Genomic DNA, 18438 nt, shown 5'->3' on the forward strand with positions numbered 1-18438 from the left:
GTCTGTGTGTGTGCGTCTGTGTGTGTGCGTCTGTGTGTGTGTGCGCGCGGCAGTGCAGCGGTTAGCGCTACGAACCCGGCGACCCGAGTTCGATTCCCGCTCACGGCCAACGTCAGCGACGATTATCTGAACCGGTCCTGGGCTTCCCCTAGGCCGACTCAGCCTCAAATGAGTACCTGATGCGATGGATGCGTAAACATCGGCACCGGGCGTGATTCTGCCCACCCATCCCTTCGTGTGCCGTGCCGGCCTTTAATAGTTGCCACTCGCTAACAGCACTCGCCCCAACAGTCCGTGTTGGCCACACGGGGAAGGGGGTAGGGGGATATTTGTCTTTGTGTGTGTGTGGTTTGTGTGGCATGGATGGCCTGTGCCAGGAGGGGTTGCCACCCCTCCCGATTTTCCCAGGACCATTAACCTTCTTAAGGGCAGCTGCCTCCCTGGGGAATCTGCGACTCTTCCATGGACATTCTAAGCCCCCCATCCCCCCGCTGTGGTCGTCAGTCGCCGTAAAATCCACACCCAGCGCTTCGTTTAAACCGGAACGGTCCAGAACGCTGCTACCTCCCGAACGATTTTGTCCATGCCACGTTCACGAACCATTTTGTTGTTCTCCTAAACCTGTTCATAGGACTAAAGTATTGGAATATAGAGCACAAAGAATATCAGATTTTTTTTAATGGAATGGGCATGATGTATAAGCTTGCACTCTAGTGGTAGTGGTAGTGCCTTATGCCTACACCCCCCCCTCCCCCAACTCCAAACCAAATTCGGTGTTTCGGAACGTATTGAGTGAGAAATGAAGCTCCTAATGCCCCAACTCGAGACAATTCGTTCAGACGAACTTTTATCTTCTTCTGCTCGCGTGAGATCCTCTTCTTATTATCTTTACGTCCATGCTATCCATGTGCTTTTGTGTTTGTGGCAAAGATGAAGGGAGCGGTGGCGCAGTGGTTAGCGCACTGCGCCGCAAACCCCGGCGTCGTGAGCGAGTTCCACTCCCGCCGACGACCGTTCGTGACCGTGACGAATATCTGAACCGGTCCTGGGGCCTCCCTTAGGTCGGCTCAGCCTTAAAACATCAACATTGGGGGAGACAAAGGCGGCCTGGCCCTAGTTCTCGCCACACAACCCCCACCGTGTGCCGTGCCGTGCCGCGAACAGCACGTGCCCCACCCAGCAGCCTGCTAAAGGCGGTGTCTTTTTTTGACTTGGCAGGGGATGTTCTTTAAATGTAAGGGGGTGTCTGCTACCTGTCCTGTTTCCCCCTCCTCTGGGATATTCCTTCCCCTACTGCGGTGCGCGTCCAGGGAAATCTCGACCCTTGGAGGTGGCAGCAGCAGCAGCAGCTCTGAGAGACGCCGTTGGCTCCCCTGTGACATTTTTTTGTGGAGCGAATTTTTTGGTTTAGTTTTTTTTTCGCGAGCGTAGTCTGTTGCTGTTGCTGCTGCAGCCACGGAATCGTGGCAGGCACACAGGCACACACACGCGCACACACACACAGAAAAGGGGTTGACGTGCACCTCGTGATGCGGAAAGAATCGATATTCATCTAAATGTAAATGTACTGTATCTAGCACATTACACGTTTACTATAAGGCTCTGGGAGACGCACAGCCAAGCCGCAGGAGTATGGCTGGGTGTGGGGGGGGTGTTGGAGTGGTGGTTGCTGCTGTTGTTGATGTTGGTTGTGGTGGTGGTTAGCAAGCACCTATGAAGGCCGGCACGACACACGTGGGGGGGGGGGGGCGCTAACAGCACTCGCCCCAATAGTCTGTTCAAGGCTATACGGGGGATCTTTGTCTTTGTATTTTGGTAACGGTAAGCCCGCTGTGCTGTGTTACGAACCCGCCCAACCCGAGTTTGACTCCCGCTCGCGGCCACCACCAACACCGGCGACGATTATCCGAACCGGTTTTGGGCCCTCCCCTAGGTTGACTCAGCCTCAAAACCGGTACCCGGTGGGCGGTGCGCCACAAACATCGCAACCGAGGAGACAAAGGCGGCCTCGTGAGCCGTGGCGCTCTTTACAGCTGCTGCTGCTGCTCTACGCAATGAGACACTTGTCCCCAAAAGTACGTTCAGGCTACACGGGGGATCTTTACCTTTGGTGGTTTGGGCAACATTGCATGCGTCTCACCCGTCCCCAACAGCAGTGACCTCTCTTGACCCCGCACGCAATACTAATTCCGCAGACGCTGTTACGCACACGCGCGCACGGCGGTGCCGAGCGTGTGCTCAGCGTGTGTCTACATACACAGAGAGAGAGAGATTTTTTCGGGAGGGGGAGGTTTATTTCAGTGTTGATATTGTTATTTATTTATTTGTCATCATCATCATCATGAAGTCGTGGTGCTGGTATTGGTGGTGCTCGTCGTCGCCGGTGTCGGAGTGTGGCATGTTGAGATTGCGAGCGGCAAGAGTCATCACAGGAGGAGGGGGGGGATGTGGCAGAGGGCACGAGGCCAATGGCGGTGGTAATTTTGTACGCGTGTACGTGTGTGTGTGTGCACGTGTGTGTGTGTGTACGTGTGTGTGTGTACGTGTGTGCACGTGTGTGTGTGTACACGTGTGTGTACGTGTGTACGTGTGTGTGTACGTGTGTACGTGTGTGTGCACGTGTGTGTGTGTACGTGTGTGTGTACGTGCGTGTGTACGTGTGTGTGCACGTGTGTTTACGTGTGTGTGTACGTGTGTGTGCACGTGTGTGTGTGTACGTGTGTGCACGTGTGTGTGTGCACGTGTGTGCGTATACGTGTGTGTACGGGTGTGTAGGGTACGTGTGTGTGCGTGTGTGTACGTGTGTGTGTACGTGTGTGTGCAGGTGTGCGCACGTGTGTGTGTACGTGTGTGTGTGCACGTGTGTGAGTATAGGTGTGTGTGTACGTGTGTGTGTACGGGTGTGTGGGTACGTGTGTGTGCGTGTGTGCGCGTATGTGTACGTGTGTGTACGTGTGTGTGTACACGTGTGTGTGTACGTGTGTGCACGTGTGTGTGCACGTGTGTGTGTGTCGACTCAGCCTCAAATGAGTACCTGGTGCGGTGTATAAATATCGCCACTGGGGAGACAAAGGCGGCCGGGCGTGGTGCTGGCCACCCACCCCCTCGTGTGCTGTGCCGGTAGCCTTCATCGGTGGTACTCGCTCACAGCACTTGCCCCAACAGCCTGTGCAGGCTATACGGGGGACCTTTGTTTCACTTCTTCGCCGTGTGGGAGCACATTCAGTTAGCATTGCCCTTTGTCATTGGAGGCATTTGTAAATTAAGGATTTGACCATTTGTATATATATATCTATTCGTATATACACGTTTGGATCTTTTAACAGATTCATGACAAACAGTGCAAACGTTTGTTGTTGGGAAACGGGGCCCTGAGAAGCGGATTTATTTATTTGGGGTGAGATCATCTTGCATGTCGTGAATAATGTCCATTTCCTTTTTACGTATCCCTCCACCACCCGACAGAGCCAGTTCAGTTTAACACGTAGGCTTTCGCGACCAATATCATGGGTTAGATCGCGTAAATATATAAATGTGTCGTTAAACCCGCCACCACCCAACAAATCTAATTAGGAAGGTTTGTCACGTAAACAGAACGTGGCCAATTCGTCACTAGTACAGCACACTGGTGTGTTGGAGAGCAAATCCACAACATTTACAATCCGACTACGACGTTTCGCCAATAATTACAACCAGTTTCACCAGGCGGCAGCCAGATTTGTGGAGAAATCCTCCTTAAATCCAGTTGTCACGTGAGCAAATGTCCCCAACTTATTTGTTGTTCTAAAAAAAACCAAAAAAATCGAAGGAATATTGTTGAAAATTAAGTAAACGGGTTTTCTCTTTCTGTTACAACTTTTTTTCAGACGTTTAGTTGGAAGCAGATATCACAACGTGAGCTCTGAGATGCCTCCAAATGGCATCTGTGGCGCACGCAACAGCGAGCAGATCTTGTGTCCACCCCTCTGCAACCCCCGGTGCCAAAGGGGAGAAATGTTGATCGCGTGACAGCCGAGCCAGTGGTATATTTTAGCCAAATACTTAAGGAGCACAAAACGAAAACTTAAAATCAGGGTTTTGGTAAAGTTGTCGGTGACCGAGACTGAGACGATACAATCTTCTACAATTTAGGATCCGGTTTAATCAGAGGAAGTGGCCGAAACCCGGATTCGAACTCGGGCAGATCTCAAGGGGGTTCCAGCCCCGTGCTCTGACCCACCAGGTCATCTCGCAATTTGTTTCATGAGACATTTCGCCGAGATCAAGGTGGGGGTCGGCAAACCAAAACAACAAGAGGAGAGATTTTTTTTTTGTTTCCCCTCTCGAATCCGTTCAAAGAGACCCGCGATGTTTCAAGTGCCGCAACGCCACGTGGGAGAATACGAGACGGTGGTAGCAGCCCTTCATTAATGACGGTCACGAAACAGCGGCCCTTAGAGAGCCACCCCGTGCGGTCCCGGACTTGCAGCTTGCCTACCCCTGCGCATGGTAAACCGGACTTCCATGGTGAACTGGACTTCCATGGTAAACTGGACTTTCATGGTGAACTGGACTTTCATGGTGAACTAGACTGCCACGGTAAATTGGACTTTCATGGTGAACTGGAATTTCATGGTGAATTGGACGTTCATGGTAAACTGGACTTTCATGGTGAACTGGAATTTCATGGTGAACTAGACTGCCACGGTAAATTGGACTTTCATGGTGAACTGGAATTTCATGGTGAATTGGACGTTCATGGTAAACTGGACTTTCATGGTGAACTGGAATTTCATGGTGAACTAGACTGCCACGGTAAATTGGACTTTCATGGTGAACTGGAATTTCATGGTGAACTGGACTTCCATGGTAAACCGGACTTCCATGGTAAACTGGACAATCAAAATAACAAGAGACATAAAAAAAAATCGAATTTCAAGAGCCGCACTGCCGCTCCTCATAGAGCCACCGCATGCGGCTCAGGAGCCGCAGGTTTTTGCCGACCCCTGGGGGAGATATGGCTGCAAGCCTCCTCAGCCAATGATCAACGGGGTAACCCGGATCTCGTGTGCATGGCAATCCATGGACTGGTTTCACTTCCATTGACACTCATCGGCAAGGCATCGAGGCTCACGAACAGGAACCTTCAAGGGCGAGTTCGACTTCTTGGGGTTTCATCGGCAAGGCTGCGGCCACTTAATCCAACGTCACTGATCACTCATAGTATGGGCATACGGTCCATTAGACTGGTTTTGACTTTACTGGGTCTGATCGGCAAGACCATGGGCCTTACAAACGAATGGCACTGGGGTGTTCCAATAAAATAAAAAAACTGGACGTTAAAAAAACAGTCCCTTAAAAACTTAAAGCTTTGCAATAGCCTTTGCCAGATCAGAGGAAAAATATAGTTACAGGCCAAAAACCTTCAGATTATTTATGCACTACGTTTACATCTGGAGGAGAAACCTCTGCTCTGGCAAGCATCATTCGACTCCTCCCCCCAACCACCGATAACAACCGCTAAAGGCGTGGCTCTCGCAAAGCCCCGCCCAAGCATCGCCTTCCGATTGGCTCATCGCGCTGTCAATCACAGTCGTTGGGCGTGGCACAAGGGAATGTGTGAGCGGAGGGCGTGCACCCTCGCGTCTCATTGGCTGCTCTCGCCGTCAATCAACCGCAAGAAGGCGTGGCGACACCCACTTCGCCTTCTGATTGGCTCTCCGCGCTGTCAATCACATTCGTTGGGCGTGGCACAAGGGAACGCGTGAATGGCTGGCGTACACCCTCGCGTCTCATTGGCCGCCGCCGCCGTCAATCAACCGCAAGAGGGCGTGGCAACCCGCCCTTCGTGCTAGGCACGCGCTCCCATTGGTGGGATCGGCGCGAGTGGGCGTGTCGCTAGAGGAGTCGGGGGGGGAGGGGTCGAGACGAGGGGGGTGAGAAGGAGCGGACAGGGCGCGGGTTTGATGTCGGCTTTACTCGGCTATCATTGAAACATCATCACCACCACCATCATCATCATCGTCGTCGTCGTTTAATCTTTATCGTTTCTAGCCTGCCCGTTGTTCGACGGGCAGTTAAAAATTTAGTACGTTCTTTATTTCTCTTTTATTTTCTTGTTGTGTAATTTTAACGAGTGGCGGGGGTTGGTAAGGGGTAGGTAGGGGGTCGGTTTTAGTTTTGAATTCCGCAGTGTTGCTAGTTTGTGCTCCTGGCTTGGTGTTGTTGCGTGTGGATACGAAACAACCGAGCCAATAACTGAGCCTCTTGTCTGCGTCGACCCAGCAGCAACTTTTAATAGGAGCCCGCCCCCCCCAACCACCGCCCCCCCAAGTCGCTGGAGTTGCAGAGAACATGGCCTGGAGTGGCCGCCCATCAGTTGTGTGTCTCTAAAGAACGCGTGGGACACGTCACCACGACAGCACACACAGTACACACACACTACACACACAGGGCACATACAGGGCACACACAGAGTACACACAGTACACACACACAGTACACATACAGGGCACACACACAGTACACACACAGTACACATACAGGGCACACACTACACACACACAGTACACACACTACACACACAGTACACACGCAGGGCACACACACAGGGCACACACACAGTACACACACACACAGTACACACACTACACACACACAGTACACATACACAGTACTCAGTACACACACAGTACACACACACAGTACACACACAGGGCACATACAGGGCACACATACAGGGCACACACACAGTACACATACAGGGCACACACACACAGTACACACACACAGTACACACACAGTACACACACACAGTACACACACAATACGTGCAGTACACACACACAGTACGTGCAGTACACACACACACAATACACAGTGCACACAACAGCACATACAGGGCACACACAATACATAGAGAACACACCACACAGTGCACACACAAAAGCACATACAGGGCACACACACACAATACGTGTAGTACACACACAATACGTGCAGTACACACACAATACGTGCAGTACACACACACAATACATGCAGTACACACAATACGTGCAGTACACACACAGAATACATGCAGTACACACACACAATACGTGCAGTACACACAATACATGCAGTATACACACACACACCATACAGGATATACAAACCTACATAGAACATATAGCACACGTACAATACACAACTTTTAGTGTGCATACATCACCTACAGCATATATTGCGTACAGAATGCAAACCATACAGCATACACACGAGAGATAAAGCATTCTCACAGTATAACGATGTCTACCTAGCACATCATATAGTACATATAACGTGCATTGCCGATATGCAGCATATAAAGTGTAGAGTATGGAATACACAGCAACACCGATTACATCACTCAGGGGGTGCATGCAGAATACATAGCATGCAGAATACATAGCATGCAGAATACATAGCATGCAGAATACATAGCATGCAGAATACATAGCATGCAGAATACATAGCATGCAGAATACATAGCATACAGAATACATAGCATACAGACTACATAGCATACAGAATACATAGCATGCAGAATACATAGCATACAGAATACATAGCATGCAGAATACATAGCATACAGAATACATAGCATACAGACTACATAGCATACAGACTACATAGCATACAGAATACATAGCATACAGACTACATAGCATACAGAATACATAGCATACAGACTACATAGCATGCAGAATACATAGCATACAGAATACATAGCATACAGACTACATAGCATACAGACTACATAGCATACAGAATACATAGCATGCAGAATACATAGCATACAGAATACATAGCATACAGACTACATAGCATACAGAATACATAGCATACAGAATACATAGCATGCAGAATACATAGCATACAGAATACATAGCATACAGACTACATAGCATACAGACTACATAGCATACAGAATACATAGCATACAGAATACATAGCATACAGACTACATAGCATACAGAATACATAGCATACAGAATACATAGCATGCAGAATACATAGCATACAGAATACATAGCATACAGAATACATAGCATACAGAATACATAGCATACAGACTACATAGCATACAGAATACATAGCATACAGAATACATAGCATGCAGAATACATAGCATGCAGAATACATAGCATACAGACTACATAGCATACAGAATACATAGCATACAGAATACATAGCATGCAGAATACATAGCATGCAGACTACATAGCATACAGACTACATAGCATGCAGAATACATAGCATGCAGAATACATAGCATGCAGAATACATAGCATGCAGAATACATAGCATACAGAATACATAGCATACAGAATACATAGCATACAGAATACATAGCATGCAGAATACATAGCATACAGAATACATAGCATGCAGAATACATAGCATACAGGATACATAGCATACAGAATACATAGCATACAGAATACATAGCATACAGGATACATAGCATACAGAATACATAGCATACAGAATACATAGCATACAGAATACATAGCATACAGAATACATAGCATACAGAATACATAGCATACAGAATACATAGCATACAGAATACATAGCATGCAGAATACATAGCATACAGGATACATAGCATACAGAATACATAGCATACAGAATACATAGCATACAGGATACATAGCATACAGGATACATAGCATGCAGAATACATAGCATGCAGAATACATAGCATGCAGAATACATAGCATACAGAATACATAGCATACAGACTACATAGCATGCAGAATACATAGCATACAGAATACATAGCATGCAGAATACATAGCATACAGAATACATAGCATACAGACTACATAGCATGCAGAATACATAGCATGCAGAATACATAGCATACAGAATACATAGCATACAGACTACATAGCATACAGAATACATAGCATGCAGAATACATAGCATACAGAATACATAGCATGCAGAATACATAGCATACAGAATACATAGCATACAGAATACATAGCATACAGACTACATAGCATGCAGAATACATAGCATACAGACTACATAGCATACAGACTACATAGCATACAGAATACATAGCATACAGGATACATAGCATACAGAATACATAGCATACAGAATACATAGCATACAGACTACATAGCATGCAGACTACATAGCATGCAGAATACATAGCATACAGAATACATAGCATACAGAATACATAGCATACAGGATACATAGCATGCAGAATACATAGCATGCAGAATACATAGCATACAGACTACATAGCATGCAGAATACATAGCATACAGACTACATAGCATGCAGAATACATAGCATACAGAATACATAGCATGCAGAATACATAGCATACAGACTACATAGCATGCAGAATACATAGCATGCAGACTACATAGCATACAGAATACATAGCATACAGGATACATAGCATGCAGAATACATAGCATACAGAATACATAGCATGCAGAATACATAGCATGCAGAATACATAGCATGCAGAATACATAGCATACAGAATACATAGCATGCAGAATACATAGCATGCAGAATACATAGCATACAGAATACATAGCATGCAGAATACATAGCATGCAGAATACATAGCATGCAGAATACATAGCATACAGACTACATAGCATGCAGAATACATAGCATGCAGAATACATAGCATGCAGAATACATAGCATGCAGAATACATAGCATACAGAATACATAGCATGCAGAATACATAGCATACAGACTACATAGCATGCAGAATACATAGCATGCAGAATACATAGCATGCAGAATACATAGCATACAGAATACATAGCATACAGACTACATAGCATGCAGAATACATAGCATGCAGACTACATAGCATGCAGAATACATAGCATACAGAATACATAGCATACAGAATACATAGCATGCAGACTACATAGCATACAGAATACATAGCATGCAGAATACATAGCATACAGACTACATAGCATGCAGAATACATAGCATGCAGAATACATAGCATGCAGAATACATAGCATACAGAATACATAGCATACAGACTACATAGCATGCAGAATACATAGCATGCAGACTACATAGCATGCAGAATACATAGCATACAGAATACATAGCATACAGACTACATAGCATGCAGACTACATAGCATACAGAATACATAGCATGCAGAATACATAGCATACAGACTACATAGCATGCAGAATACATAGCATGCAGAATACATAGCATACAGAATACATAGCATACAGAATACATAGCATGCAGAATACATAGCATACAGACTACATAGCATACAGAATACATAGCATGCAGAATACATAGCATACAGAATACATAGCATACAGAATACATAGCATACAGACTACATAGCATGCAGACTACATAGCATACAGAATACATAGCATGCAGAATACATAGCATGCAGAATACATAGCATGCAGAATACATAGCATACAGAATACATAGCATACAGACTACATAGCATGCAGAATACATAGCATACAGACTACATAGCATGCAGAATACATAGCATGCAGAATACATAGCATGCAGAATACATAGCATGCAGAATACATAGCATACAGAATACATAGCATGCAGAATACATAGCATACAGAATACATAGCATACAGAATACATAGCATACAGAATACATAGCATGCAGAATACATAGCATACAGAATACATAGCATGCAGAATACATAGCATACAGAATACATAGCATGCAGAATACATAGCATGCAGAATACATAGCATACAGAATACATAGCATGCAGAATACATAGCATACAGAATACATAGCATACAGAATACATAGCATACAGACTACATAGCATGCAGAATACATAGCATGCAGAATACATAGCATACAGAATACATAGCATGCAGAATACATAGCATACAGAATACATAGCATGCAGAATACATAGCATGCAGAATACATAGCATGCAGAATACATAGCATACAGAATACATAGCATACAGAATACATAGCATACAGACTACATAGCATGCAGACTACATAGCATACAGAATACATAGCATGCAGAATACATAGCATACAGACTACATAGCATGCAGAATACATAGCATGCAGAATACATAGCATGCAGAATACATAGCATACAGAATACATAGCATACAGAATACATAGCATACAGAATACATAGCATACAGAATACATAGCATACAGAATACATAGCATACAGAATACATAGCATACAGAATACATAGCATACAGACTACATAGCATACAGACTACATAGCATACAGAATACATAGCATACAGAATACATAGCATACAGAATACATAGCATACAGAATACATAGCATACAGAATACATAGCATACAGAATACATAGCATACAGAATACATAGCATACAGACTACATAGCATACAGAATACATAGCATACAGACTACATAGCATACAGAATACATAGCATACAGAATACATAGCATACAGACTACATAGCATACAGAATACATAGCATACAGAATACATAGCATACAGAATACATAGCATACAGAATACATAGCATACAGAATACATAGCATACAGAATACATAGCATACAGAATACATAGCATACAGACTACATAGCATACAGAATACATAGCATACAGAATACATAGCATACAGAATACATAGCATACAGAATACATAGCATACAGAATACATAGCATACAGACTACATAGCATACAGAATACATATCATACAGAATACATAGCATACAGAATACATAGCATACATACAGAATACATAGCATACAGAATACATAGCATACATACAGACTACATAGCATACAGAATAGCAAATACACCTCGAATTGGACGCATCACACGACGTACATGAATTAAACAGACACGTCACACAGCACACTGCTATTGAACCCATCACATCAGCTCCGATGCAATCACCTACAAGCACACATCACTCAAAGGCATGCCGTACACACTTCTTTTCCCTCCGCTGCTTCCACAACCATCATCACCACCACCACCACAACCTCCATTTATCCCTCCCATCAGAGCTAACGAGCACCCATTACCACCCCACTATCCACATCATCCTGTCCATCAACTCATCAGCCATCACCACGCTAACCCACCCCCCCCCCCCACACTTTCAGCCCGTCGACCCATAAAGCCACTTCATCTTGTAGATTTGAAGCTTTCGTGACTGCAAGGAATCATATTCTTAGGTTTTTTCGGAGACTTGTGTTGCCTCCGAAACGTCGTGATTTTTGTTTTATTTTATTTTCATTAATTTTAATGTTTTACCTACGTGACTTTACCGAAAAAACCTAAGAATACCACTTCATCTTAATTCCACCCACCACAACCATCATCTGTCTGCACAACACTCCACACATTGCTGCTTTGTCATCACCTTCACTATCACCACCACCACCATCACCAACATCACCACCACCACTCACTCCACCTCTCTTCACACATTCCTCCTTTACCAACACTTTTACTATCACCACCATCATCACCACCATCATCACCATCATCACCTCCACCACCACTCACTCAACCTCTCTTCACACATTCCTCCTTTAACACCAACTTCACTATCACCACCACCATCATCACCAACTTCACTATCACCATCATCACCACCATCACCACCACCATCATCATCATCACCACCACCATCATCACCACCACCACCACTCACTCCACCTCTCTTCACACATTCCTCCTTTAACACCAACTTCACTATCACCACCACCATCATCACCAACTTCACTATCACCACCATCACCACCATCACCACCATCATCATCATCACCACCATCATCATCACCATCATCATCACCACCATCATCATCACCACCACCACTCACTCCACCTCTCTTCACACATTCCTCCTTTAACACCAACTTCACTATCACCACCACCATCATCACCAACTTCACTATCACCATCATCACCACCATCACCACCACCATCATCATCATCACCACCACCATCATCATCACCACCACCACCACTCACTCCACCTCTCTTCACACATTCCTCCTATAACACCAACTTCACTATCACCACCACCATCATCACCAACTTCACTATCACCATCATCATCACCACCACCACTCACTCCACCTCCCTCAACACATTCCTCGTTTTCCATCACCACCACCTCCACCACCACCTCTCGCCACACTCCGCCCCACCACCACCATCACCTAAACTCCACCCACCACAAACTCCACCTCCTCCCCCACCACCACCACACAACACTCCACATTCCTCCTCTGCTACCACCACCAGCAGCAGCAAGCAGCAGCCTCCACCACCACCCAACCACAACAACAACAACCACCAGCACCACCAACAGCCTACACCACCCAACAACAACCACAACAACAACAACCACCACAACCTCCTAACGCCACCCCCCGTGTCTCCACCTCCTCCTCCCCTCCGCCACCCCCGGCAACACCAACCGTGGCGTCCTTCATGATGGAGGACCAGGCCCGCCTGCTCATGCCGCTGTCGGCAGCGCTCGGTCTGCACCCTCCTCCTCCTCACCCTGGAGCCGGTGGAGGAGGAGGTGGAGGAGGTGGACACGGAGGAGGAGGGATGGCGGGCCCGCATCTCCAGCCCGACGGTGGAGAGGCGGCGGCCGCGGCGGCTGCGGCCTCGAAGCGAGAGTTGGCAGACATCCTTCAACAACTTGTGGGCATCACGGACCAGAGCCTGGACGAGGCGCAGGAGAGGTGGCTGCTGTTGTTGTTGTTTGGTTGTGGTGGTTGTTGTTGTTGTGGTGAAGTTAGAGGTGGGGGTGGGTGACCGGTTCGCTCTCGGGGGTTCGGGCGCGAAGGCGCCGCTACCGTCGCCGCCATTTTAGTGAGGGGAGCGATGTTGATGCCTGTGTCTGTGTGCCTAGTGTGTGTGTAGTGTGTGTGTCTATTGTGTGTGTAGTGTCTTTGTGTGTTGTGTGTGTCTGTGTGCCTAGTGTGTGTGTAGTGTCTTTGTGTGTTGTGTGTGTCTGTGTGCCTAGTGTGTGTATATTGTGTGTGTGTGTCTATTGTGTCTGTGTGCCTAGTGTGTGTAGTGTCTTTGTGTGTAGTGTGTGTGTGTAGTGTCTGTGTGTGTGTCTTTGTGTCTGTGTGTGTCTGTGTGTAGTGTGTGTGTATTGTGTGCGTCTGTGTGTGTGTCTATTGTGTGTCTGTGTGTGTGGTTGTGTCTGTGTGTGGCTGTGTGTGTGTCTGTGTGTGTCTATTGTGTGTCTGTGTGTGTGGTTGTCTGTGTGTGGCTGTGTGTGTCTTTATGTCTGTGTGTAGCTGTGTGTCTATTGTGTGTGTCTATTGTGTGTGTCTATTGTGTGTGTCTAATGTGTGTGTATTGTGTGTGTCTTTATGCCTGTGTGTGTCTATTGTGTGTGTTTGTGTGTGTCTGTGTGTCTGTGTGTATATTGTGTATGTGTGTGCCTTTGTCTGTGTGTGTCTATTGTGTGTCAGTGTGTGTGTGTATTTGTGTCTGTGTGTGTGTATTGTGTGTCTTTGTCTGTGTGTGTCTTTATGTATGTGTGTCAGTGTGTGTGTCTTTGTGTCTGTGTGTGTGTGTCAGTGTGGTTGTGGTGATGCCTGTGTGTGTGTCTATTGTGTATTTATGTCTGTGTGTCTTTATGTCTGTGTGTGGTTGTCTGTGTGTGTGGTTGCGTCTTTCAGTGTGTCTTTGTGAATCTGTTGGGTGTGTGTGTGGCTTGTGTCTTTGTGGCGTGTGCCTTGTCTATATTGCAAGTCTTGTGTGTGTGTCTTGTGTGTGTGTGTGTGATTGTGTCTTGTGTGTGTGTGATTGTGTCTGTCGGTGTGTGTGTTGTGTGTGTGTGATTGTGTCTGTCAGTGTATGTGTGTCTTGTGTGTGTGATCGTATCTGTCAGTGTGTGTGTGGCTTGTGTCTTTGTGGAGTGTGCTTTATTTTGTACGTGTCTTTGTGTGTGTACCTCGTGTGCATGTCTGTGTGTGTGCACCTCGTGTGCATGTCTGTGTGTGTGTGAGTGAGTGTGTGAGTGTGTGTCTTGTGTGTGCGTCTCGTCTGTATTGCAGGTCGTCCTCTCTCTGTATTTGTGTGTTTCTGTTTGTCTTTCTGAATGGATGTCCTGTGCGTCTCTGTGCTTTTGTGTCTCTCTGCCAGTGTGTCTGTGGAGACCTGTTGTGTGTGTGTGTATTGCCTGTATCGAAGGTCTTGTCTGTGTGCCTTTGTGTAAATGCCAGCCTTGTGTACCGTGTGTTTTTATATCTGACCGGTGTGTGTGTGTGCGTGTGAATTTGTTGTGTGTGTGCGTGTGCTGTCATTTGCGTGTGCTGTGTCTATCGATCTTGGTGTGTGTCTCATGTCCACGTGTCCGTGCAATGTAACAACAACGCTTGTCCCCCAGCAGTCTGTGAAAGGCAACACTGGATGTGTGGGGGGGGGGTCTCTGTCTTTGTTGTAACGCGTGCATGGTGTTGTTCAATGTGCATCTGCGTGTACGCGTTACTAGTATCTGTGTATGTGTGTGTCTTGTGTGTTGAGAGGTTCTATCTCTCTGGCTTTGTCTATCCATTGTGTTGTGTGTCTTGTACACGTGCAAACTTTGCGGGGAGCGGTGGTGCAGCGGTTAGCGCGCTGCGCTACGAACCCGGCGACCCGAGTTCGATTCCGTGGTGCGGTGTGTGTGTGGTAAACATCGCCACTGGGGAGACAAAGGCGGTCGGGCGTGGTTGCTGGCCATCCACCCCCCTTCGTAGTTGCTCGCTAACAGCACTTGCCCCAGCAGTCTGTTACAGGCTACACTGGGGATCTTTGTCTTGAAGTCTGTGCCCATCGTGTACCTTTCGTGGGTATTATTTTGCGTCTCGGAAGGCCTGTGTCTGTAGTTTATGTTGGCGTGTGTGCTTGTGTGTTGTCCGTCTATTGTGTGTGCTTGTATGTGTGGTTTGTCTCATCCGTATGTCTCTGTGCTGGGATATTTATGTCTCTGTGTAACCCATTGTGTGTGTGTGTGTGGTTTGTGTTTCATCCGCCTGTCTCTATTCTGTCCACGTGTGTGTTGAAAGGGGAAGGGGTGGGGGGGAGATTTGTGTCTCTGTGTAACCCATTGTGTGGTTTGTGTTGTCTCTTCACCGTCTTGCGAACCCTGTGTGTGTGTACGGTCTGAGGATCTCATATTGTGTCTCCCCGTCTGTGTGTCTGTGTGTGTGTAACCCGTTGCTCGCGTGTGAATTGTGCCCACGTTGCTTATTTATTCTGTCCCGTGGTGCCGTCTATCCTCTATGCCAGTGTCCGCCTGTGTCTCTGTGTGTGTGTCTGTGTGTATTCATTGGGTGTACTACTGGTCGAGTGTTGTTGTTGCGTTGTGTGTTCTTGTGTGTGTGTCGTCTGTATTTTGAGTGTATGTGTACGTTCATTTGTCTTGTGCGTCTGTTGTGTGTCTTGTGTGTGGCCACTGTGCCGATTGTCCGCGTCCTGTCTGTGTATTCCCTGTCTGTCTCTCCGTGTGCCTTGTCCCAGGAGGCCTGTCTCTCTCTCTGTCTTCCCTGCCGTATGTGTGAGTCTGCGTCTAATTGCCTGTGTGTGTGTAGCGTGTGTGCGTGTCTTTGCCTGTGTGTGTGTAGATTGTGTGCGTGTCTTTGCCTGTGTGTGTGTAGATTGTGTGCGTGTCTGCCTGTGTGTGTGTAGATTGTGTGTGTCTTTGTGTGTGTGTGTAGATTGTGTGCGTGTCTTTGCCTGTGTGTGTCTCGTGCATGCCGTGCCATTTTCTCAGTGTCTACCGAGTGTGGCTTATCGCCCATCGGTGTCTCACGTTTGTTTAGTTTCTGTGTCGCCATTGAATGTCTCAATTCTGATGCGTTAATATTACTCATGTGGCTTCAGTACGTTTCATGTCTCTTTTCCTTTGTGTTTCTTATGTATCCTGTCTGTGTATGTTGCCTTGTCTTTGTGTATTGTTTCTCATTTAACACGCCACTTGCGTAGCTACGTGTGCCACATTTATGGTTGTGTGTCTGTCTTTCGTATGGTTTTGTGTCTTTTGTATGCAACTTGCCTGTCCGCCTTGTCTAAGTGTGTATCCCGTGAGTCCAGTTCCTTCACTGTGTGTGTGTGCCCTGTCATTGCCACTTATCTGTGTGAATTTTGTCCATCTCGTGTCTTTTGTGCATCTGCGTGTGTGACCTGTGTGTGTCTTGTCTGTCTCCCTATGCCTGCTGTGTGCATCACATGCCTCTTGTAGATGTATCTCGTTCCTGTGTCGTACTCGCAATATGTAGCTTGTGTCTTAATTCACACGTTACTTATCCTCGTATGCATGCTATGCAAATATCATCTATTAACCTTCGCCTTTTTTTGTCAAATATTTTTGTGTATTTGTGTATGATGTGCTTCTTTGTGTGTCTCCCTGCCATGTGTATCTTCCGTGCATTGTGAGTCTTGTGTGCGTGTCTTTCTGGAATCTCGACTTGATTATTCTGCTTCTGTGTGTGTGTGTGCCTCTGGTGTGTTTGTTGTGCCAGTGTGTTTGTGCGTGATGCTGCATCTGCTGAGTTACTGCTGCCCGTCGACTTTGACTTGTACGGTTACTTAATTACTGGCCTGTGATTTTTGGCATCTCGATCGCATGTGTGTTGTCGACATTTGTGTTAAACGGTTATGTATATTGTGCGCTATCTTATGTTCCTGGAGTGTATGCGTGTTGTTTTGCCTGTCCTGGACTGTATGCTGTAATGTGTTCTTTGTGTGTTTTATATGCCTGTGCTTTGCTTTGTGTACGTGTGTATTTTTTTTGCCTGTGCTCTACTATATGCTGTTTGTTTAGCGTGCGTGTGTTGGTTGTCTCTGCGTGTTATAACATTTCTGCACAATATAGCAAGAGCCGAGTTTCTGTAGTTTGTGTAATGCACCGCTATAAACTTTGAATAGCTTGAGTTCGATTCCAAGTCGTCACGGTAGCATCAGTGGCGAGCGATACCAGAACTTGTGCTGGACCTCCCTCCAAAGTTAACCGAGCCATAATTGCGTACCTGATGCTTTGTGTAAACATCAGAACTTGTGGAGGAAAGAATTTGCCGGTTGTGGTGGTGGTGGTCACGCCACCAATTTGTGAATTTGTGTGCTGTGCCGGTGTTGAGAAATGCCCGCTAATAGCAACTCGCTACAAGTTTATACTGCTGTACACAAGGGTTATTAGTCTGTGTGTGTGTGTGCAAAATACAATGTTACCTTTGTGTCTAGTTGTGTGTTGTGATCGGAAAATTTGTCACAGGAAGTGACATCATGGAAATTGTCACTTCCTTGGCTTTCCTGCCCAAAGTGCCATCGCAGACGCAGATATACGCGGTGTGTGCCACTTTTGCTAAATTAATTTTTGAAATGGCTACATCAAAAAAAGATTTGACTGATGCAAATAATTTTGATGGAAATTATTTAACCGTTAAAAAAA

General features: G+C 46.3%; 1 protein-coding gene across 4 annotated transcripts in view; it reads left to right on the forward strand.

Moving 5' to 3' along the window:
- The first annotated feature begins 5913 nt into the window (after positions 1-5913).
- LOC144948485 (pre-B-cell leukemia transcription factor 1-like) overlaps positions 5914-18438 on the forward strand; it is a 35689-nt gene continuing 23164 nt past the window's right edge. For 2 of the 4 annotated variants that reach the window (XM_078877988.1, XM_078877989.1), the window contains exons 1-2: positions 5914-6360; positions 13488-13732. In XM_078877988.1, coding sequence (XP_078734114.1) covers positions 6334-6360; positions 13488-13732 — 272 coding nt within the window. In that variant the 5' untranslated portion in view covers positions 5914-6333. Of the gene's footprint in view, positions 6361-6391; positions 6410-13097; positions 13733-18438 lie in introns of those variants that run through there. The other 2 variants (XM_078877991.1, XM_078877990.1) reach the window with 2 other exon arrangements.

The sequence above is a fragment of the Lampetra fluviatilis genome, chromosome 49 (assembly GCF_964198595.1).
Source record: "Lampetra fluviatilis chromosome 49, kcLamFluv1.1, whole genome shotgun sequence".
Lineage (NCBI taxonomy): Eukaryota > Metazoa > Chordata > Hyperoartia > Petromyzontiformes > Petromyzontidae > Lampetra > Lampetra fluviatilis.